The 23,433-nt window shown below is 37.0% G+C and overlaps 3 protein-coding genes across 4 annotated transcripts in view; 1 reads left to right on the forward strand and 2 right to left on the reverse strand.

Moving 5' to 3' along the window:
- The window catches only part of brwd1 (bromodomain and WD repeat domain containing 1), a 39,242-nt gene extending 25,370 nt beyond the window's left edge, over positions 1 to 13,872 (reverse strand). The window contains exons 1-13 of one of the 2 annotated variants that reach the window (XM_081369691.1): positions 13,399 to 13,872; positions 13,237 to 13,295; positions 13,114 to 13,143; positions 12,838 to 12,897; positions 11,878 to 11,937; positions 11,503 to 11,653; positions 11,323 to 11,415; positions 9,472 to 9,632; positions 9,167 to 9,388; positions 2,026 to 2,126; positions 1,867 to 1,937; positions 1,652 to 1,752; positions 1,509 to 1,549 (exon numbers count right to left, since the gene is read on the reverse strand). In XM_081369691.1, the coding sequence (XP_081225817.1) occupies positions 1,509 to 1,549; positions 1,652 to 1,752; positions 1,867 to 1,937; positions 2,026 to 2,126; positions 9,167 to 9,388; positions 9,472 to 9,632; positions 11,323 to 11,415; positions 11,503 to 11,653; positions 11,878 to 11,937; positions 12,838 to 12,897; positions 13,114 to 13,143; positions 13,237 to 13,295; positions 13,399 to 13,447 (1,199 nt within the window). In that variant the 5' untranslated portion in view covers positions 13,448 to 13,872. The remainder of the gene's footprint in view (positions 1 to 1,508; positions 1,550 to 1,651; positions 1,753 to 1,866; positions 1,938 to 2,025; positions 2,127 to 9,166; positions 9,389 to 9,471; positions 9,633 to 11,322; positions 11,416 to 11,502; positions 11,654 to 11,877; positions 11,938 to 12,837; positions 12,898 to 13,113; positions 13,144 to 13,236; positions 13,296 to 13,398) is intronic. The other variant, XM_081369692.1, reaches the window with a different exon arrangement.
- Positions 13,873 to 16,746: 2,874 nt separating this feature from the next.
- On the reverse strand, positions 16,747 to 21,181 carry hmgn1a (high mobility group nucleosome binding domain 1a). Its single transcript, XM_081371349.1, has 6 exons — positions 20,942 to 21,181; positions 19,736 to 19,762; positions 18,216 to 18,245; positions 18,084 to 18,125; positions 17,872 to 17,997; positions 16,747 to 17,754 (listed from the first exon to the last, which is right to left on the reverse strand). The coding sequence occupies exons 1-6, from the start codon at positions 20,957 to 20,959 to the stop codon at positions 17,695 to 17,697; spliced, it is 303 nt and encodes a 100-aa protein (XP_081227475.1). The 5' UTR covers positions 20,960 to 21,181; the 3' UTR covers positions 16,747 to 17,694.
- Positions 21,182 to 21,575: 394 nt separating this feature from the next.
- The window catches only part of LOC308693836 (uncharacterized protein), a 39,189-nt gene continuing 37,331 nt past the window's right edge, over positions 21,576 to 23,433 (forward strand). Inside the window, exons 1-3 of the mRNA XM_081370927.1 lie at positions 21,576 to 21,686; positions 22,644 to 22,809; positions 23,112 to 23,174. Of these exons, the coding sequence (XP_081227053.1) occupies positions 21,597 to 21,686; positions 22,644 to 22,809; positions 23,112 to 23,174 (319 nt within the window). The 5' untranslated portion in view covers positions 21,576 to 21,596. The remainder of the gene's footprint in view (positions 21,687 to 22,643; positions 22,810 to 23,111; positions 23,175 to 23,433) is intronic.

The following is a 23,433-nucleotide window of genomic DNA, read 5'->3' on the forward strand; positions in this document are numbered from 1 at the left end:
ACATTCATCCAAATAACTTATTTTCAACAGAAGAAAAAAACAACTTGAGAGAGTAAATTATGACAATTTGAATTTGTTGTCAATTTGAATGTGAAATTGTTGTTTTTGTTCAAAGGACTAAACGTTTAGTCTTAAAAAAAAATCTTAAGTTTGTATTTTTATACATTTTATTTATCAGAACTTTAATATATTTTGATGTTCCTCTGTTCTGTTGTGACAATACAAGAAACAAGTTTCTTTTTAAAATGCATTATCATATTAGTTTAGTTAAAACTCATAAATAACTACAAATAACTAATGTTAGGGAAATTTGTTAATGTTTTGTTGCGCGTTTCTGAAAAAAAAAAATATATATATATCGTCCGATATATCGGAATATCGGATTTTAAAACCAACAAATATTTGTACCGGTATCAGCCTTTATCAAAATCCTTTATCAGTCGGGCTCTAGTACCCATCAAAAGTTTGTACACACCAATTGTAAAGTGTGTCCAAACTTACTGTACTATAATACACATAAATAATATTGCTACTGTATTATAATATACACATAAATAATATCGGCCGATATATCGGTATCTGGCTTTTTTTTATCGGTATCGGCATCGGCGCCCAAAAATCCATATCGGTCGGGCTCTAATTCCCACACTTACATTTATACATATACACACACACACACACACACACACAGGTTATCAGAATTTACTATGTTGGATGTTAGCATGTTTGTCCTGTTTATTTTGTATTTTGCACATATGTGCTAAATACAAGACAAACATGCTAACATCCAACAGGTGTCACAATTTGTGTTTGCATAATTATATATAAAAAAAAAAGATAATAAAAAAAAGAGCATAAAACAGCATAGACTAAAAAAAAAAAACTTAATTCATAAAAATGTTTTAATTAATGTTTTAATTAATTAATTTAAAATTAATTTAATTTAGTCAACCCAGCCCTAACATCCACACAGCTCACGTTTACTTGTCGGAGCTTATCTACTTTGAAATAGGCACTCATTAGAGAAGCACTAATTACAATATCAGAGGTAGGGGAGAATCTTTTGGTAAAAAATGGCAACAATTTATTACATTCTTTAATGACTTACCAACCTTAGACGTGGATTGAGTGGGGGTTTATATATATATATATATATGTGTGTTTTTTTTTTTTTTTTTGTACTAATACCATCTCAATTTTGCATGTATCTTTGCTTGTATGTAGATATACATTAATGTATGCACATGTAAAAAAAATTTTTTTTTTGATCTTCAGATGTCCTGTTTATCAGATTGGGGATTGCTTTGTTGGGGCTGGGTAGGGTTGTTTATGGTGGGTGGGGTGGTATAAAATGTAAAAATGCAGTTTGCAACAATAAAAATTATATGATAAAAAAGAAAAAGAGAAGCACTAATTAAACCATTTCAGTCAATGATTTTGGCGCACCAAAACAGTTTCTGGCAAAAAAACAAAAAAAAACATTGGTTTTATGAAACCACCAATATTACCTCTCTCCTGAATGACAGAACTGGATGCTGTCCACCTTGTCCTACAAATGAAACCAAGTATTGTGAATCAGGACACACCATATGAGATACTCCCTCAAAATCTGTTGATTATTGAACTATTCCTAAAATTCGGGCGCTCTTACTGTGTGCGAGTCAAGCTCAGCTAGTTTTTCAGGACAGCCGCTGCCCAGGTAGTATATCCTGATGACATCATCTGTGCTTCCTGTTGCAAGGAACATGCCACCTGTATAAAGAGAAACAAACGCACACTGAAAAAGCCTTACGTAAACACACACACACGTGAAGAGAGAGAGAAAAGAAGCCTCCAGCAGCAGTTCACACATGCGGTCCCACTCACCAGGGCTGAAGGAAGAGCAGACTGTCTGAACACCAGGCCTCGGCTTCTCTGTGAATTTGTGCGGACGATCGCTGGTGAACGTTAAAGGACACAAAGAAGAATAAACATCAATCTCTGACTGGCTTCTCATATTTTCATTCTAACTTGTATAACCCTCACCTGAAACAGCTATTATTCACATCCCACTGCCAGAAACACACCGTTGCATCAGTTCCTGTGGACACCATGTACCTTTTGGAGCCCTTGACAAATGGAGAGAACTGCAAGGAGAAAGAGGAAGTAGAAATACCTGTTAGAGCAAGCGAACAACATGCCTGTATAAGCAGCATTCAAACACATGAAATTCTGGTCAATATTGTAATACCGATTATTAGGGCCCGAGCACCGATGGTGTGAGGACCCTCTTGGAATTGCTCTGTTTATTAGGGCCCGAGCACCGATGGTGTGAGGACCCTCTTGGAATTGCTCTGTTTATTATTATTATTATTATTATTATTATTATTATTATTCTTCTCCGCATTGAATTGCATTTTTGAGGGCCTAAACATGCGCGAAAACTCACGAAACTTTGCACACGCGTCAGAACTGGCGAAAATTTACATCTGATATAGGTTTCAGAATTGGACGGGGCAAAACGGCTCGATAGCGCCACCTATAAAAGTTCAACGGAGTGCGCCTCCCGCAACGTTCCACGTACGTGCACGAAATTCGGTACATACATGTAATGACCTAATACCTACAAAAAAGTCTCTTGGAGCATAGCCCTAAACCCAACAGGAAGTCAGCCATTTTGAACTTCCTCCCAGATTTTTGTGCAGTTTTTGACATTTTCAGGCCTCATACTTTAACGAACTCCTCCTACAGTTTTAATCTGATCATCTTCAAATTTGGTGAGTGTAATCTTAAGGCCTTTGCGACGTTAAATTGCGAAGATCTTGAGTTTTCGTCGAAGGGCGGGTCCTCGGCGGCCTGACAAATTTTGATGTTTCGCCATGAAACAGGAAGTTGCTGTAACTCAGGCATGGAATGTCCAATCTGCCCCAAACTTCATACGTTTGATAAGAGTTCTGTCCTGAACACATGACCATGCTCATATTCAGTTATAGTCATAGCGCCACCTGCTGGCAACAGGAAGTGACATGTTTAACACTGTTATGGACTCCTAATAACATATAAAAAAGTGCCAGCAAGTGCTAAACATGCTAACAACATACTAGAAGCATGCTAAAACATGCTAGCAAACTCTTAGCTAAGTGCTAAAGCATGCTATTATTGCAATTAAATAGGAATTTGCTGTAACTCAGGCATGGAATGTCCAATCTGCCCCAAACTTCACACTTTTGATAAGCGTTCTGTCCTGAACATATCTACATGAGAATATTCAGTTATAGTAATAGCGCCACCTACTGGTAACAGGAAGTGTCATGTTTAACACGTTGATGCCATTCTAGCAACATGTTAAAAATGCCATTGACTTCTAAACATGCTAGAAACATGTTAAAACATACTAGCAATACTTAGCTAAGTGCTAAAGCATGCTAATTCAATGAAACAGGACTTTGTTGTTACTCAAGAAGGCAATGTACAATCTACCCCAAACGTCACACGTTTGATAAGAGTTATCTCTTGAACACATGTCCATGCTCATATTTAGTTATAGTCATAGCGCCACCTGCTGGCAACAGGAAGTGACGTTTAACACTGTTCTTGACTCCTAATAACATATAAAAAAATGCCAGTAGGTGCTAAACATCCTACCAACATACTATAGACATGCTAAAACATACTAGCAAACACTTAGCTAAGTGCTAAAGAATTATATTACTGCAATTAAATATGAATTTGCTGTAACTCAGGCATGGAATGTCCAATCTGCCCCAAACTTCACACTTTTGATAAGCGTTCTGTCCGGAACACATGACCATGCTTATATTCAGTTACAGTCATAGCGCCACCTGCTGGCAACAGGAAGTGACATGTTTAACACTGTTATGGACTCCTAATAACATATAAAAAAGTGCCAGCAAGTGTTAAACATGCTAACAACATACTAGAAACATGCTAAAACATGCTAGCAAACTCTTAGCCAAGTGCTAAAGCATGCTATTATTGCAATTAAATAGGAATTTGCTGTAACTCAGGCATGGAATGTCCAATCTGCCCCAAACTTCACACTTTTGATAAGCGTTCTGTCCTGAACACATCTACATGAGAATGTTCAATTATAGTAATAGCGCCACCAACTGGCAACAGGAAGTGACATGTTTAACACGTTGATGCCGTTCTAGCAACATGTTAAAAATGCCATTGAGTTCTAAACATGCTAGAAACATGTTAAAACATGCTAACAATGCTTAGCTAAGTGCTAAAGCATGCTAATTCAATGAAACATGACTTTGTTGTTACTCAAGAAGGCAATGTCCAATTTGCACCAAACTTCACACGTTTGATAAGAGTTCTGTCCTGAACACACATCCAAGCTCATATTCAGTTATAGTCATAACGCCACCTACTGGCAACAGAAACTGACATGGTTAACACAGTAATGCAGTACTAACCACATAATTATTGTGTACTAAGCATGCTAGAAACACACTAAACATGCTAGCAACACTTAGCTGAGTCATGAAGCATGCTATTATCACCATTATACAAAACATTTTGTAACTGACTTTGACATACTCTTACTATATATACCTCCTTAAATGTACATTTCCCAACCATGCTCTGTCTTCCTAAAGCCACCGAGTGTTGATGGCACGGGTGCGAGGGCCCTTTCATCGCTGCTTGCAGCTTTAATTATTATTATTATTCTTCTTCTCCGCATTTAATTGCATTTTTGAGGGCCTAAACATGCTCGAAAACTCACAAAACTTTGCACACGCGTCAGAACTGGCGAAAATTTACATCTGATATAGGTTTCAGAATTGGACGGGGCAAAATGGCTCGATAGCGCCACCTATAAAAGTTCAACGGAGTGCGCCTCCCGCAACGTTCCACGTACGTGCACGAAATTCGGTACATACATGTAATGACCTAATACCTACAAAAAAGTCTCTTGGAGCATAGCCCTAAACACAACAGGAAGTCAGCCATTTTGAACTTCCTCTCAGATTTTTGTGCAGTTTTTGCCATTTTCAGGCCTCGTACTTTAACGAACTCCTCCTACAGTTTTAATCTGATCATCTTCAAATTTGGTGAGTGTAATCTTAAGGCCTTTGCGACGTTAAATTGCGAAGATCTTGAGTTTTCGTCGAAGGGCGGGTCCTCGGCGGCCTGACAAATTTCGATGTTTCGCCATGAAACAGGAAGTTGCTGTAACTCAGGCATGGAATGTCCAATCTGCCCCAAACTTCACACGTTTGATAAGAGTTCTGTCCTGAACACATGACCATGCTCATATTCAGTTATAGTCATAGCGCCACCTGCTGGCAACAGGAAGTGACATGTTTAACACTGTTATGGACTCCTAATAACATATAAAAAAGTGCCAGCAAGTGTTAAACATGCTAACAACATACTAGAAGCATGCTAAAACATGCTAGCAAACTCTTAGCTAAGTGCTAAAGCATGCTATTATTGCAATTAAATAGGAATTTGCTGTAACTCAGGCATGGAATGTCCAATCTTCCCCAAACTTCACACTTTTGATAAGCGTTCTGTCCTGAACACATCTACATGAGAATATTCAGTTATAGTAATAGCGCCACCTACTGGTAACAGGAAGTGTCATGTTTAACACGTTGATGCCATTCTAGCAACATGTTAAAAATGCCATTGACTTCTAAACATGCTAGAAACATGTTAAAACATGCTAGCAATACTTAGCTAAGTGCTAAAGCATGCTAATTCAATGAAACAGGATGTTGTTGTTACGCAAGAAGGCAATGTCCATTCTGCACCAAACTTCACACTTTTAATAAACGTTCTGTCCTGAACACATGACCATGCTCATATTCAGTTACAGTCATAGTGCCACCTGCTGGCAACAGGAAGTGACATGTTAAACACTGTTGTGGACATATAAAAACATATAAAAAAAGTGCCATCAAGTGCTAAACATGCTAACAACATACTAGAAACATGCTAAAACATGCTAGCAAACACTTAGCTAAGTGCTAAAGCATGCTATTGCTGCAATTAAATAGGAATTTGCTGTAACACAGGCATGGAATGTCCAATCTGCCCCAAACGTCACACGTTTGATAAGAGTCATGGCCTGAACACATCTACATGAGAATATTCAGTTATAGTAATAGCGCCACCTACTGGTAACAGGAAGTGTCATGTTTAACACGTTGATGCCGTTCTAGCAAGATGTTAAAAATGCCATTGACTTCTAAACATGCTAGAAACATGTTAAAACATACTAGCAAAACTTAGCTGAGTGCTAAAGCATGCTAATTCAATGAAACAGGATGTTGTTGTTACTCAAGAAGGCAATGTCCAATCTGCCCCAAACTTCACACTTTTGATAAGCGTTCTGTCCTGAACACATGACCATGCTCATATTCAGTTACAGTCATAGCGCCACCTGCTGGCAACAGGAAGTGACATGTTAAACACTGTTGTGGACTCCTAATAACATATAAAAAAGTGCCAGCATGTGCTAAACATGCTAACAACATACTAGAAACATGCTAAAACATGCTATCAATCACTTAGATAAGTGCTAAATCATGATATTACTGCAATTAAATGGGAATTTGTTGTAACACAGGCATGGGATGTTCAATCTACCCCAAACTTAATATGTAACATGCAAGAAACATGCTAGCAACACTTAGCTAAGTTCTAAAGCATGCTATAAAAGCTCAAGGAAGTTGTTGTAACTTAAGCATAAAATGTCCAATCTACCCCAAACTTCACACATTTGATAAGAGTTATCTTTTGAACACATGTCCATGCTCATATTCAGTTATAGTCATAGCGCCGCCTGCTGGCAAAAGGAAGTGACGTTTAACACTGTTCTGGACTCCTAATAACATATAAAAAAATGCCAGTAGGTGCTAAACATCCTACCAACATACTAGAGACATGCTAAAACATACTAGCAAACACTTAGCTAAGTGCTAAAGCATGATATAACTGCAATTAAATATGAATTTGCTGTAACTCAGGCATGCAATGTCCAATCTACCCCAAAATTAATATGTAAAATGCTAGAAACATCATAAAACATGCTAGAAATGCTAAAGGAAGTTGTTGTAACTCAAGCATACAATGTCCAATCTGCCCCAAACTTCACATGTTTGATAAAAGTCCTGCACTGAACACATCTACATAGCGATATTCAGATATAGACATAGCCCCAACTACTGGCAACATAAAATGACATGGTTAACACAGTAATGCAGTACTAACCACATAATTATTGTGTACTAAGCATGCTAGAAACATACTAAACATGCTAGCAACACTTAGCTGAGTCATGAAGCATGCTATTAACACCATTATACGAAACATTTTGTAACTGACTTTGACATACTCTTACTATATATACCTCCTTAAATGTGCATTGCCCAACCATGCTCTGTCTTCCTAAAGCCACCGAGTGTTGATGGCACGGGTGCGAGGGCCCTTTCATCGCTGCTTGCAGCTTTAATTTAACACGATTATGAGTGGGCCGTATGACTAAAACCTTAAATGAGCAGGATCTCTGAAGGATCATGTGACACTGGCTACGTTTACATGCACAACTTTTGTTTCAAATCGGACTGAATTCATTCCGATTGATGAATCCGAACGTGGATGAGAATCCGAAACAAGGACTGGTGGGCCGTTGTCCTGCTCCACTTCACAGACGCAATGAAAGGAGAATTTCAGAATGACGGGACACTCATTTATATGACACTTTATTCAACAGGAAGAACAGCTCGTTCAGCGCGTCATACGTCATTACGCTATTTCAACGTCATCGCACATGCGCAGTCATTTCAGTTTTCGGGTCCAATCAAGTGTTTACATGTCCTCTCGATCGGATTAGAAAAGGAATAAACCACCCCTTTCAATCCGATCGAAATTTCGGACCGATTAAGGTGTTTACATGAAGGCTTTTCAGTCCGATTGAGCCGTCAATCCCATTACTTACGGATTATCTGGTTGCATGTAAATGTAGCCACTGAAGACTGGAGTAACGATGCTGAAAATTTAGCTTTGCATCACGGGAATACATTTAATTTTATAACATATTCAAATAGAAAACAGTATTTCAAACTGAAGTAATTTTTCACAATATTACTGTTTTTATTTTATTTTTCATCAACGCAGCCTTGGTGACCATAAGTGACTTCTTTCAAAAACAAGAATTATTCCAAACTCTTGACCGACAGTGTCTGTGTATGATACACACTGCTTATCAATTCTGATTCTTATCGATGCCTAATTTCGATTCCAATAAGGAACAAAAAAACCTTAGATATTGTTCACATTTAGTCTTATTGCAAAACTTAATTGTATCTGAATATCATGAACAAAAATCTAAGGCTAAAGAACACTTATACAAGGAACGCATGTCTGTGGTTTAAAACTACCATAGAAAAACACCTAGCCTAACTAATATAAATGTCAAGCATTATTAAAGACAATAAACACTCAGTAATTAAAAAAGAACAAAAAAAAATTAGCAATTGCAACAAATAGATACAACTGAATAAAGATACGATTGAAATAGTGTTTTAAGATTTTCAGGTACAGAAACTGTAATCAAATGTAAATAACACTGCACTTTATGAATAAAATATTCATTACAAATATAGTTACAAAAGTTATTCAGTCAAGAACGAGTGAATTTTCTCTGTCTTTTGTCGTTTGATTAGTGTTATTATAGAGACGGCAGCAGGAATATTAGGCTGCTGTCACTTTAAGAGTTGCCCAATATAGTTACACATGCCTGCAGAAAACATCACGCGAGTCGTCTCACGCTTGAACGGTTTAAAGTTATATTGAAATGCTCACAAAGGAATCGATAAGAGGAATCCATTTTAATTTTATAACAAGTATCCGATTCCTGACCTCAAGTATTCAATTCAAGAATTGATTTTCAATTTCCAACCCTAATGATGACGAAGAACTGCTGTGTCACGCGAGCTTAACTCTACCACTCGCGTTGCTTAAAGAGCGATGTAAATGTACGTGTCGATGAACAGCATGTTGGGACGTGGGTGCCAGAACTGAACTGAAAGAACGTGCACTGTAGCACGACACTACAATCTCTCCTCAAAGGCAGATCGTGAAGACATTTTAATCGTTCACAAACTTAAATGGTGACATCACATGATAATTCATACAGCGCTCTCACCTGTAAAGAGGTAATAGATCCACTGTGGCCCTGCAGGACCGCCACCGGGGCACAAGTACGAAGGCACCAGACTCGAATGGATTTGTCGCAGCTCCCGGCCGCAATAAGGGTGTTCTCAAAGTTAACGGCGAGGTCTGATATCTCAGCGCAGTGTCCTCTGAGAGTGGAGTGAAGACTTCCGTCAAAGGAGGACCAGATCTTCACCAAGGCATCGTCTGAACCCTGCGGGTCAGGAAACGAACAGGGTCAAGCGTGGGACGTCAAAGACCCAGAGCTGAGAACCCCAAGAGATTTGTGACGCTCACCGTAAAAATCCTGGAACCCGTTCGATCAAAGGCGATACAGTACACGGCCGAGAGATGTCCCAGGATCCTCCTGTGCATCCTCATGTGCTGATAATTGCTGACAGGGTTGATGGAGCTGAAGCGCTGAGCTCCGGTGAGCTCTCGGCCTCGACACACCTCCACTACAACGACACAGACATTGCATTTCTTGCAGTTTGCCCAGACAAGTCAAAGTGCATTAAACGTGGATCAGGGATGGCAATGAGCCAAAGTCAGAGGAAAGAGGCAACAGGCCACGGCTACATTTACGCCATTAATTCAGTTTGCTCTGTCACGTTGAATCATCTTACATCAGCGTTCATGGCGTGAGATACGATGCATTAAAATGGAGGCCATTAACACAGCATCCTTTTTTTTCCCAATTCATGAGGGTGTACTAATGTTTCTTTTTCCCCACTTCCTATATGAGAGCACCTCTGACATCCGATCCATGCATAAAAATACTAATACTGGTTTTTAACTAGTCATTTTATTACTTAAGCAATTTGATTTAGTTGATTAGTTTTGACGCATTTTCCACCATTGCTGAGTATTTTCCCCATAATACTGCAGTGAACCAAAGACATTCTCAAAAACACGGTTTGAAATCGCTGGGGTTTCTGACGTCACAAACTACCTTGTAACCAATCAGATCAATGTGTGATCGTCAATGAGTGGATCTCTGAGCTGGAGTGAGTGAGTGGAGGCGGGGCTCATTTGCATATTCATAGAACTGTGTATACTAAATGAGGCAAGGGTCTAGAGTTACATTCAAGATATAAGGCATGAAGAATTTTATTCAAAGAAAAAACATTTAAATTGTGATTTTGATGATCAAAGATGAGTTTTAAGGGATAAAATTGACTACAGGGGGACTTTAAATATTAACATTAATTTAGTAAAAAAAAAAGTGATGGCGAGTCTAGCTATAGCCTAATTGTCCATATTGTTGTAGTGTTTCAGTTGGCAAAATTTTATTTATTAATTTTTATATTATGCATTTATTTTGTTTGTGTTCTGACCATTGGAAAACTGTTTTTATTCAACGTTAAAGGCTACTTGTTCATCGGCCTGATTATGTTTGCATTGATTTTTCTATTTTAAGAGTTTAAGTCTGCTGCATAGGCTTTTTATTTATCCGGGTTTTTTTTTATGCCCTACATTTTAAAGATATTTTCGTTAAATAAGATAAGGCTGTTATTTAAGATAAGTTATTTATTTTGTTTGCATTCTGATCTCAAAAAAGTTTGTGCAATGTTTACCGGTGTCGCTGCGACAAGCTTTATGAGTGCTTGAGCACTTTATAATTTATATTTTAAATGCTCATTATTATGGTTTAGTATTTCTCCACAGAAGAATGGCTTAAATGAACTAGGACTAGGAAAATCTTTAGTCGTGGGCTGCCCCTAATCTTATTCAACAAATAACTAAAAGCGGAAAATAAGTTCACCATGCAAATGTAGTGTTAATCATCATTTATAAGTGATTAATCCGGGCACATCACTACTTTTTAAATGCATGTACCCTTGCAAAAAAAAAAGCTAAGGAAAAATAAAACCTTTCCCTCCCCCTCACAACAGCATCTATTCTCTAATGACGTGCTCCGCGTGAGCAAACAACAACGATCCAATCAATTCTCGACGGACACAATTAAGTCCTGCCCTACTGTTTCACTCAAGCATATGCATCACAATAGGGAATAAGAGATGTTTGCAACTTCCATTTCATGCCAATAAAAGAAAAAAGCAACCTTTATTTATTTTCCTCTGAGTCAGTTCAAATTTAGCCAGGGCAAGAACTTTTTGTTCCAGGTGAATGACTGAAGGTACTCACCAATATTGGCATCCCTGCAGCTTAAAGGCCTCTCTGGTGGTCTCCCTCTATGAAGGGCCGCGAACGTGGAGGCTTTCCATCTGCTGCTGCAGTCTAGAGAGGCGGTGGTGACATTTAGACCCGGATGACTGACAGACTCACACCAAGGCCAATGTGGTTGAAAGCTCAGCCTGATCTCACCTTTTGACCGTCGCAGTAAAGAGTGTTTCCCGGCCCCCAGGAGAGAGTGCACTCCTGGCACGCCAGAAGGAATCTCTCGGTCCAGGATCGGACCGATCTGCTTGCATATCTGCAGAAGGTGATCTGGTGCGATATGTCTGTTGGCAGCAACCTAACAAAGAACAAAGGATCTTTACACTATGTGGATGCAATAAAGTCACTTAGTTTATTTCTGTCATGTTTACTAATGACATGCATTTCCAAATATAAAAAAAATAAAAAAAAGTGGTCACTATATATTAGGTGTCTTTAACTACTTACAAAACTAAAAAAAAATAATTGTTAAGTACAATGTACTTTGTGTATTGATGTTGCATTGACAAAAACAAAACCCACTTGTGCTGCTATTGAGGCGGACACAGGAAAGGTTTGCTGGTATGGGTACGGACAGGTTTGCTGGTATGGTTTAATAAGAGTGGGTTAAAAGGTAAGGGAAGAGTCAATAGTGTAATTATATTTGTAATTACAGAAATTATTAACAGATGTAATCATATGCACATGTACTTTAAATACAAGTAGAGTGTTTAAAAACATGTACACAATAAGTGCATTATATCAATTGATTAATTTAAATCTTAGTACATATTAAACTATATAAAGTGGGACCAAAATACAAATATGCAATGAATTTTTTGCAATAGCAATACCTGTTAACACTAAGTATAATTGCTCTTTTTTGCACCTTAGGTAATCCCATATTTCTTTTTCTTCTTTTTTTAGTGGATGTATCTGATTTCTGGATTCTCAATGTGCTTTTAACCAATCAAACAGACAACTAAATTCTCATTTTAAGTAGCTGTCTTGTTAAATTAAGTCAATTTAAACGGTTAAGATAACTGACTGTGGTCGCGACCCGTCGGGAAAACATAAATAAGAGCCTGTCTCATGCGGCTGAGTGCAAGGGGTTTATGCAAATCGAGTCCCTTTATCGGCCAATCAGAGCGCAGGTCACATGCAAAATAAAAAGCCGACGGCGAGTCCTGCTATCTGATTGGACGATTTAATATCGTGACGTAGCCACAACCCGACGAGGCCCCACCCTAAGTGCAATACAGCACTAAATAATAGGGAAGCAGTCAAAACACAGAGAACCCCCAAGAACTGCTCGTATTAATAACGCGTTACGATCAACTCAAAGTTGTCAAAGATAGTGTGCATGTATAAGAAAACGGAAGGACATAACTCAGATGCCTGTCATTTAAAGTCGAGCCTAAATCGGTCACAATACACACACGTGTGGGAATTAAAACACACACCATGCACATGCTCCAGAAAAAAAAAAATCAAAACACTTACCAAATCTTCATAAGATCGTGGGTGTTCATTTCCTTCCCAATCCAAGCGACGTGGAAGGAGCTATCAAAAAAATAAAAAAGCCGGGTTAATGAGGAATGCGAAAGGAAAGCGACTTTTTTATTGTCTTAATAATAATAATAATAACACTAGCGGAAAATGTAAACAAAGTTCAAGGCAAGAGATAATGAAAAGTAGCCTATCGCCGAATCCATGTTTCAATCCAAGAGGGAGCCGAACAACACAGACTGATGGACATGAAGTCCTCGAGCAACACACCTGGTTCTCCTCCAGCTCACACACCAGAGCCTGCAACAGATGAGAGCGAGCTCAGACCCACTCGAGCACCGTTTAAAACACACTATTCTCGCATTAAAGTCTCGACGGCTGAAGTCAACTCACCTCGGCCGCTTTCCGACACGGCCCCGTGCTCAAATAGCGCGATATCAAGTAATATAACTCTGCGAAAGGACACCGTTTATTATTGGATTAGCGACACAGAAGCGATAAAAGTAACGTTACCTGTTAATAATATTCCTAAATACTACTTTTTTTGTGGCTTACCCGATTCAAGGGGCGAAATACTCCCATTTCTGGCTGCAGCATCGGCCATAGCTCAACGAATACGGTATTTGGAGACGAACTTTATGTGTAGTTTGTAAATTATATAATTATTTAATGTCGATTGTACGCTTCGTACCCCTCCACGATTGCTCCCGCTTTCTGTTCGGCCAGTTTTCGGTCGCCATTGGAAGTATGAGGCCTGAGCTCATCACAGCTACTTCCGGTTGTGCACCGGAAACAGGGGGAGGGGGTTCAACCGCTCGTCTTCTGCTTCAGCCAAACAGAGGCCACGCGGAGGTTTAAAAACACCAAACGGTCAATGTTCAGGTCGAAACGTTTATTGTCGTGCCGTTAAGAGCAAACCTTTCCTCGAGGAACGACGAAAACGCGCGTTTCTGTTCGAGGAAGGTCGAGCGGCTCGTTCATGACGTCACGTTGAATGGCGACAGTAGAAACCGTTTATCTTTTGTCTATAAAACAGTCTGAGAAACTGATGGTTTGAATATTTAAAGATATGCAAACGACTAAACTTCATCACCCTTACTTATTATTACTTGCTTGCGGGATCACGTGATGTGTATTATATTAAATGTGCCGGATTTACTTGATTTACGCTGACAGAAACAGCAATGCAATAATAGACCAAACCTTTGGATCTTTTGTCTTCTGATTTTTTTTTTACATCAATAAGCAGTTGCATACGCTTCAAACGTATCGGTGTCTATGCATGACAACAAAACATCAAATCAAGTGACTTATTTTCAAGAGAGCAAGCATACTATTCATGCAAAACTTTTTACAAAATAAGCTTGCTAGGTTTTAAATGATAAAAGATGATACAGTTCCTATCGCTGATCATATTCATTATTATTGCACACATAAAGTTGGATGTATAAGTATATCCAACTTTACCCACATACAGACAGTACTTTCATGTAAAGCGATATGCCAAATCTCAACTTCTTGATTGTTTATATCATTGCAAAATGTAAACCCAGCAGTGATCTGTTAAATGTGACTATAAGGCACTTATCTTCACAGATATTGCAATCATTAACATTGTGATTTGCTGTAAAACTGCTTTGAAACAACAGAAGATTGTGAAAAGTGCTATAGAAATAAAATGGTTCAGATTTGGAGACAGGTTGTCAGTCACATTTACTCTGTCCTTTGTCCTTTGTTACTGGGGAGAACTATTGTGATGAGTAAGAAAACGGACTGACATACAGTACCAGTCAAAAGTTTGGAAACATTACTATTTTTAATGTTTTTGAAAGAAGTCTCTTATGCTCATAAAAAAACAACAACAGTAATATTATGAAATATTATTACAATTTAAAATAATAGTTCTCTTTTTTAATATACTTTAACATGTAATTTATTTTTGTGATGCAAAGCTGAATTTTCATCAGCAAGTACTCCAGTCTTTGGTGTCTTATGATCCTTCAGAAATCATTCTAATATGATGATTTGATACTCAGTTATTATCAATGATGGAAACAGTTGTGCTGTTTAATATATTTTTTTGGAATACTTTTTTCAGGATTCATTGATGAGTAAAACGTTAACAGCATTTATTCATAAAAACAGCATTTATTCAAAATAAAAACATTTCTAACAATATAAATCGTTACCATCACCTTTTATCAATTTAACGCATCCTTGTTGAATTTGTTCCCAAACTTTTGAACGGTAGTGTATATTGTTACAAAAGATTTCTATTCTAAATAAATACAGTTCTTTTTAACTTTTTATTCATCAAATAATCCTGAAAAAAGTATCTCAGGTTATAAAAAAAATATTAAGCAGCACAACTGTTTCCAACATTGATCATAAATCAGCATATTAGAATGATTTCTGAAGGATCATAAGACACCAAAGACTGGAGTACTTGCTGATGAAAATTCAGCTTTGCATCACAAAAATAAATTACATTTTAAAGTATATTAAAAAAGAGAACCATTATTTTAAATTGTAATAATATTTCATAATATTACTGTTTTTTGTTTTACTGCAGGCTTGATGAGCATAAGAGACTTTAGATGTTTTAAAAACATTAAAAATAGTAATGTTCCCAAACTTTTGACTGGTACTGTACATCCACTTAAATCACATTATATGGTTATTAAAACACATCATTCTGAGGTTTAATTTGTTTGCAGATGCCACTTGCTTTTATATTTGGTGACATTTTAAATGCATCTTGAGTGTCCACATATTTATGGACCCAATGTATATACTGTGGTGAAACTCTAGTTGCATTTTTAGTATAATGTTGTATTTTAATATGAGCTGGTTTGTGAGAACAAAATACATAGTTAGTGCGAAGTGTTGATTAAATGATGATTACAATGCTGTCGACCGGACGTGTTTATGAGTATTGGTCACATACTTTCTGACCTTTAAGACAGTAAAATAAAAGCTTCCAAAAATGTAGACCCTAATTCCTAAATTACATGGATGTTTAATCTCCTTATCACTGAAAACACAAGAAACTCTGATTAGATTCACAAACAATGAATACAGATGAACCCGCACTCTTCTGATGTGTACTTCTGGCTCTGAAATGTTAAAAATGAAGTGTTCATCGGAGTGGTGGAAGAACTTGTCAGTTTTGTCACATTTGAAAGTTGAACACACATATAGACTGAATTCAAGGATTTTTTTGTGGTTGTAATAGAAAATCCTCTCCTCGCAGATTCCCTCGGGTCAATTCGACCCACATAAGTGAATGGGAAATGTTTTTTTTTTTAATAAAACCTGGCACAATCCAGAACACACACACACAAATAAAGAGATGAGACTATAGAACATCACCACTGCAGAACACACACACACACACACCTAAAAAGTCCCATTAAAATGAATTTAATGTCTTATAATGGTGCAATGATTTTTTTCTTTAATAAAAATCAACCAGTGGCAATGCAGACCACACACAGATATTAAGTGGTTAGATTTGAAAACATTTACCATGCAGAACAGTGAAATAAGGATTCCCAGTCCCAGCTTCATCAATGAAGAGTTTATAATAGCTATCAGTGTTTGTAATCAGGTCTGTGATTAGATTTATTTCCAAATATCTCAAATTATTTTAGACATTAGACTGAAGGGCTCCCACATTTTGACAAATTCATTTCCAGGATTTATAAACATATTAATATAAGCTCCCAAAAGCAATTTCTAGCTACAAAATATTACACAAAAACTATATACACATTTAAAATGCAAGATAACGTCAATAAAGAATAACTTTTTTAGCTATCCCTTTTCACCTGGACTTTATCTGTTGGATATTGAATCTTTTGTTCTATTTAATCATAGAAAGGAAAACAGTAGAGCAAAAAATCATGGTGAAATAACACCCATTTTATTGGCATATCATACCACTCATTACAGAGACAGCTACATAAAAAAAAAAGGAAATAAAAAAGAAACTGTACATTTAACCTAAAAACCTTGAGTGATATAGCTACTGCTGGCATGTTCACGTGAAAGAAATTACAGTAATTTTCTCATAACATAAGCTACAACCTGCATGTTTAACACTGTAACACAGCTCTGTTATTAGCTTTGCTAACACACACGATTCCATTTTTCATCCTCGTAAAGTACCATCACATACTGCATATAGTAATTATGAAAACCTTTTCACAGCAGCTATACAACAACGTTATTGCAATGCTATCACCACACAGAGACAAAAGTCAATGTCAAACACAAATCTGATGAGTGTTCCAGTACTAATGAGCAGGATCATTATTCAAAGCGGTTGATTCATAAAACGGTTTGAATAAAGAGGTTTCAATTTATAGAATACAGCTTACGATAAAAACAAACCATAAAACAAAGAAGCCCCCTCCCATACAATACGGGCTACACACAGACGTCCATCACATTGCCTATGGAATGTTAGTGTCTCAGGCAAACACTCCCAGCTTCAAGAAATTTCATTTTTAAAGTTTTAAAAATGGCACAATCGCGTCATCTGTTGCAACCGGTTCCGCTCCCCTCCCTTCTTTAAAACCAAAACAGAGTCAGAAAAATAAAACCATAACATAACAATAACAAGAAGTAGTCATTAGTTGTTTCATGACTGCAAATCTTCTTCAGGAAAAACTGGAGTGGGAAGGCTTTTCTCTTGAAAGTCAGCTATAAAATGAGCTTCTAATATTGAACTACTAAAAACCTGCCCTTTTTTCTTTTGTTTTGTTTTTTAGAAAATAGTCAATAAAAATATTCCTCTGTATTGTACAAGAAAAGAGGTATTGGAGCTCTGGTGAAATGTAATCTACGTTATTTAGCAGCTCCCTCTTTCTCGTCGGCCTCCTCGCCGTCTTCCTCTCCATTGTCCTCCTGTAACAAACAAACAAATAAATGACCTTAGCCACAGATGAAACCCTAACTGGCAATATCGCACAGGACCCCAGTGTGATGGATTCATCATTCTGAGCTCATTAGAAATGGACTCACTTCATCAGCTTTGGTCTCTCCGTTCTCCGCTGGAGTTTTCTCCTCCTCGGGCTTCGCGTCCTCTTTCTTCTCCTCTGGTTTGGCCTTTTCTACATCCTTGGCCTTCTTGCCCCTTGCAGGAGCCTTCTGTGATGTTCCAGAAAACACACGGTTAAGCCATTGCCCATAACATTTATTGAGCGTAATAAAGCTCGTTTGGGTAACTGATTTACCTTTGGCTTGGGCTTGGGATCAGACTTTGCCGTTTGGGGTTTCTGTAAAGCAGGAGTCAGCGTAAGCCATGGGCATCACAAAAAGGTAATTGTGTGAATATGAAATCAGGGGGACTGACAAAACCAACTTACTCCTTGAAGTCTCTCAGACCGTCTTTTGGGCTGTGTGATTATTGGATGAGGACAAGATGGAAACAAAACAGGCATTAGGTATCAGAGTTGTATGTAAAACTGTGTTATAGGGTACAACGGGTAAAGGCACATTTTATTTGATTTTCCTCCAAACCACTAGATGGCACAACAACTTGCCGCAGCACTTTCCAAAACATCCGCTTTTCAAGATGCACGTGGAAATTTGTCTGATCCTTGACACGATCGCGGGCAGCAGCGCAAAGTTGGTGTGGCACTAGTAATTTAATCTAATATTTAATAATTTAAAAAAAAAAAGAAATGTTGTAGATTTAAGTGGTAACTGAGATTCGCTAAAATTATTGAATATATTTTGAGACAAAGGTCTTCTTTATGATTTTCAGTTTTGTTCAAGGTAATTAAAGCAACGGTTTTTTAATAATGGAAGAATATGTAAAAGTATGGTATTTGGGGTAAAAGGCACAATAATAAACATGATAATAAAGATCTGTCTGACTTTTTCATCTGTTGACATGACATGGTTAGATTAAAATATGAAATATCATATAGTTGGGTGTAAGGCTGCGAAATGATTAATCAAATACAAAATAAGTTTGTTTACACAGCCTAATATATGTGTATAATTATTTTGTATATTTATATATAAATACACACACACATGCATGTTTATATTTAAGAATTTTCTTATATATAAAATAATTTATAATATATAAATATTATAAATATATATTTTATGTATAATATAAATGATCAAATATATATATATATATATATGCAAATATTTCTTAAATATACATGCATGCATGTATATTTATATATACAAAATAATTATACACAGTACACACACATATTTTATGTAAACAAACTTTTATTTTGGATGCGATTAATAGTTTCACAGCCCTAGTTGGGTGTCCACCTTAGAGAGAATCAACATAATTATAATGAAACAATCATATTTAAAAATGTGATATTAATCATATAATAATTTTTTTTTTTACTACTATAAATCTACTTTAAATTATTATGGGATCTCCTTCAATGCTTTCAGAATCTTTACTTTTTAAACTAATTTTGATTATGTATTCTTAAAATATATTTTAATGACAGTACATTTACTAAACAAAAATGAATTAATTAAAAAAAAAATAATCTTACAAACTATGCTAAAGTGATTGTTTTGAACAAGTATTAACTTAGACATTATTAAAAACAGTATTTCAGCTAAAGTATTTATATAAATGCATTTTAATAAATCAACCTTTTACCCCACCATCTCATACATTTAGAAGATTTTTAAACAAAATAAATGCAAGTAATTTAAATAAAATGTATGATACATTTACACAAAATCGGTTGCTCCATAAATGTTCAATACAAGTATGTATATATTTTTTTTTCTGCAATCATACACTATATGAGCAGTGAAACCCCCACTTTTCTGAAGGTGTGCCTTAGCCCCGTTGAACCCCACACATGTAACAGTAATATAGACGGAGACTCACCCCAGCTGCTTCAGTGTCATTGTTAGCCTGTAGCAGAGGAAACACAAGCTGTTAGTGTGTGTACATACATGGCCGACAGAGGGGGAGGTGTCGTACCCCCCACACCCCCTCCAAGTTATGTGCAATTATGTAATGTAAAAGTGCATGTGGGGGAGGGGTCCCGTGCAGCGTCATACAATCCAGTTCCTTTATCGTGCGAGTAAATCCGTCGAGAAAACACAGCGAAATCAAATAAAAAAGTAATTAGAAATACCAGACGGCGTAGTTAACGACAGCGCGCTCATTTACGACAGATTAGCGGAACGTATTAAAATCGCTATTAGCGATATTTTTAACGACAAATGTCCGTGTCGAAGGGAGGAGGGGAACATTAGCTCCGCCCCCAAGACACAATCCACGAGCAAACACGTTAAAATCGACACATCCCGCCTAAGTTTGTGAACATAAACCACCTTTGGCCTCGAAATTTCCTTTAGTAATTAAATAAAACGCGAATAAAGTCGGTGAAAACTTTCTTAAAACACTTTACAAAGTCCGTTTCAAAGGTCAAATGAACAATACAGTCACGCAAATACTTCGTTATGAAATAAACCCGCTGGGATAACAAACTCATTTGAATATAAGGCATGAAACGAGTTAGGCAGCCATGACTCTCAAGACTAAGGTGTGTGTGTGTGTCCTACTCGAGGACCATATGGATTCGTACACAACTACACATGTATTTACAGTTACACAAGGGCCTAACAAAGACCCCACGATGTCCTCAAACATACAACTTTCATTAATTCGCGTGTATATGGTTATAAAGATCGTAAAACACCGCAGGTAAAAGGAAAACATTTGCATCTCCATGAGGAATAACATGGCCAAACATTAAGAGGTTACACCCCTTTGTGATTATTACTTTGCGTATTATTTTTTACATCTTTAATGTAAAAGTTAAGGCGAGAATGCGCTTTATAATGTGTTTATATATATATATTTTTTACATATCCACTCGCAGTCGACACACTCTAAGTAAAAAGGCGCCAGATTCATGCCACCGACTCGCCTGCCCTAGATTACGAATTAACACATGCACCAATGCAGTAAACACTCATATAACTTTACATAAAGCGTCCAACCGACGTGCATATTTAATTATTGCATGCTTTTAAAATCACATATTATAAAACAGAATAAAATTTCCAATAATGTTGAACTTACTTTGCTCCTTTTCGGCATGGCTGCTTAAAGCTTGTGTGCTTTTAGAACAAAAACAGGAAAATAAATTAAAATAGCTTACGCACTGGTAAGTAAAGTGTAAAAACCAGGTCTAGGAAACACTGAAGCAAGCATTAATGTTCTATCGGAACAGAAACTAGCTGAAACCGGATTGGATCTCCCCTTTCTATATTCTTTCCACTATAGCACTAACCTGATGCGAGCTACGCTCCGCCCCTTCTCGGCGGTGATTGGCTGAAACGTCCTGGCAACCACATTTCAAACCAAAGCAAAGTGCCCGTGTGGATAGGTTGAGATGTCAATCACAGATTTGCTTGTATCTGTACTTTAGGCGCCACTTTCTGCATTTGTTGTTTCAGTAAGCATGTAAATATATCTTTAGTGTTGGTTGCATAATGCATTGGTTGTATATATACATATATATTCATGCTTTGCAGATAATTTAATGCATTTAAAGAAACGCGTCGCTTAAGAAAGAAAAAAAAACACTTTTTGTCTTATAAACATTACCTTTTCAGGTAGTTTAATGTCGTTGCATATTTTTAGATTATATAAGAGAATATGTTAAACATGTAACGTGAACCGGTTAAAAGCAGTGTTTGTATTATTGGGGGAGGATCAGGGTGATGAAAAGAAAATGGCTGCCGGGTTTAACTGGTTCCTTGTACTGAGCTGTGTGTTTCTGTGTAACCTCGTCAAAACACTCCTGCCATCCATTTCTTCATTCGTAAGTATTGATTCAAAAGGGTTTTAGGGACGCTTAAGCACATCTATATTTTCAAAAGTATATTCGTCGTGATGTGACGCCATTATAATGCTCGGTGTTACAGCATGGCTGATACCCCTACAGGAGCTTCATGTAGTCACAGCAAACAAAAGCTGCTCTGTTAAACGACCATCATTCTTTAGCTTTTACTTAGTAAAACTCATTCATTAACATCAATTAGGGGTCAGTAGTACTTGGACCAAACACACTTTTGTTGTGGAGTATTAATATTTTCACAAACCAATAAAAAGTGCCATTCTTTCACGAATTAGACAATGCTATGTTACTTGGATGTACACATTCTGAATGATCATTAATTAATATAACATGCCATTTCATGAAATGGTGCTCCAACATGCTCGTACCATACATGTCCAAAAAAACAACATACCACATCCAAAAACATGCTAATGTCTTGTTTTTTAATGTTAAACTTTAGATTATTGTTGTCAGTATAAAGTCAACATATCAATATTTTATCTAAATATAAAAGTGATTATAGAGATATAAACTGTGAGACAAAAAGTTACAATTACCTTTTATTTTGTTATTCCGTGGCAGAAAATAAAACTGAATTTTAAGATGTAAACTCAGAATTCAAAACTGTGAGATATAAACTCTGAATTGCGATGGAGAAATCAAAACTGAGATATAAACTCGTAATTGAGAGATGGGAAATAAGTCAAAAGTGAGATATAAACTTGAGAGAAAAAAGTCAGAATTGTGAGATAAACATTGCAATTACCTTATTAATGTTTTTATTCTGTGGCGAAAATGAACATCCATAGCCTTCTTAGATCTTCATCAATAATAACAATAAATCCCTTTGATTCCCTTTTTTGGGGATATTAAGCATAAAATCTTTGAGTACATTTGAATGCATCTGAAACGAATGAGCACATGTGTTTGTTCTCATAGCTGTCGAAGATCTTTCATAAAGATGCTGATCAGGAGACTGAGATGAGGACGGAGATCCAGAACATGAGGATGGAGCTGTCCAGCATCAACATGATGGACGAGTTTGCCAGATACGCTAGACTGGAACGCAAGATCAACAAGATGACCAATCAACTGAAGACTCTAGGTAAACAAAACCTCATGGAGATTTTGTGATTTCTTAATAGGTGCATGTGCCGCAATATTGCAGATGAAGTGACAAGCTAATGATTGCTTTCTAACCAGCACGACACAGAAAGAATCCCACAAAACAGCCAAATTGTGTCGCAACTTGTGTAATATTGATATATTGAAAACAAGGAGCAAAGGGCAGCAAGTGTTAAGATGTTTACAGCCAGCGGCACACCTGATGAAAGTCAAACTAGCATGAAACTTTCCAAAATTGCTTTGGTGAGCTTGTTTGTGTGATTGCCGTTGTCCACTTTACAGTGGGGCGACAACTGAGGAACCAAAAGTTTCTTCACTTCACAGGCCAAGTGTGGAAAATGGCAGGTGGGTTTCAGATAACGGCTTCAGTATTCATGAAGGAAGACAAATGGCTCAGCCTGTCGCTGTCCTTCATGTCTCTTGTAGCCACAGTTATTGGAGTAAAGCATGGTTATAACTCGTTAAAGTGTTAGTTTACCCAAAAGTTAAAATTATATCATCAATTACTCGTTCCAGCCCCATAAGACTTGTTCATCTTCAAAACACCAATGAAGAGATTTTAAATGAACCCTGAGAGATTTCTGTCCCTCCGTTGAAATTGTAA

Source organism: Scardinius erythrophthalmus (assembly GCF_964197995.2).
Source record: "Scardinius erythrophthalmus genome assembly, chromosome: 7".
Lineage (NCBI taxonomy): Eukaryota > Metazoa > Chordata > Actinopteri > Cypriniformes > Leuciscidae > Scardinius > Scardinius erythrophthalmus.

Coding starts and splice junctions, on each gene's coding strand:
- hmgn1a (XM_081371349.1), bottom strand. Junction 18,246..19,735: donor ATGACACTGAAGCAGCTGGG/GTGAGTCTCCGT, acceptor ATAATCACACAG/CCCAAAAGACGGTCTGAGAG. Junction 18,126..18,215: donor GGTCTGAGAGACTTCAAGGA/GTAAGTTGGTTT, acceptor CCTGCTTTACAG/AAACCCCAAACGGCAAAGTC.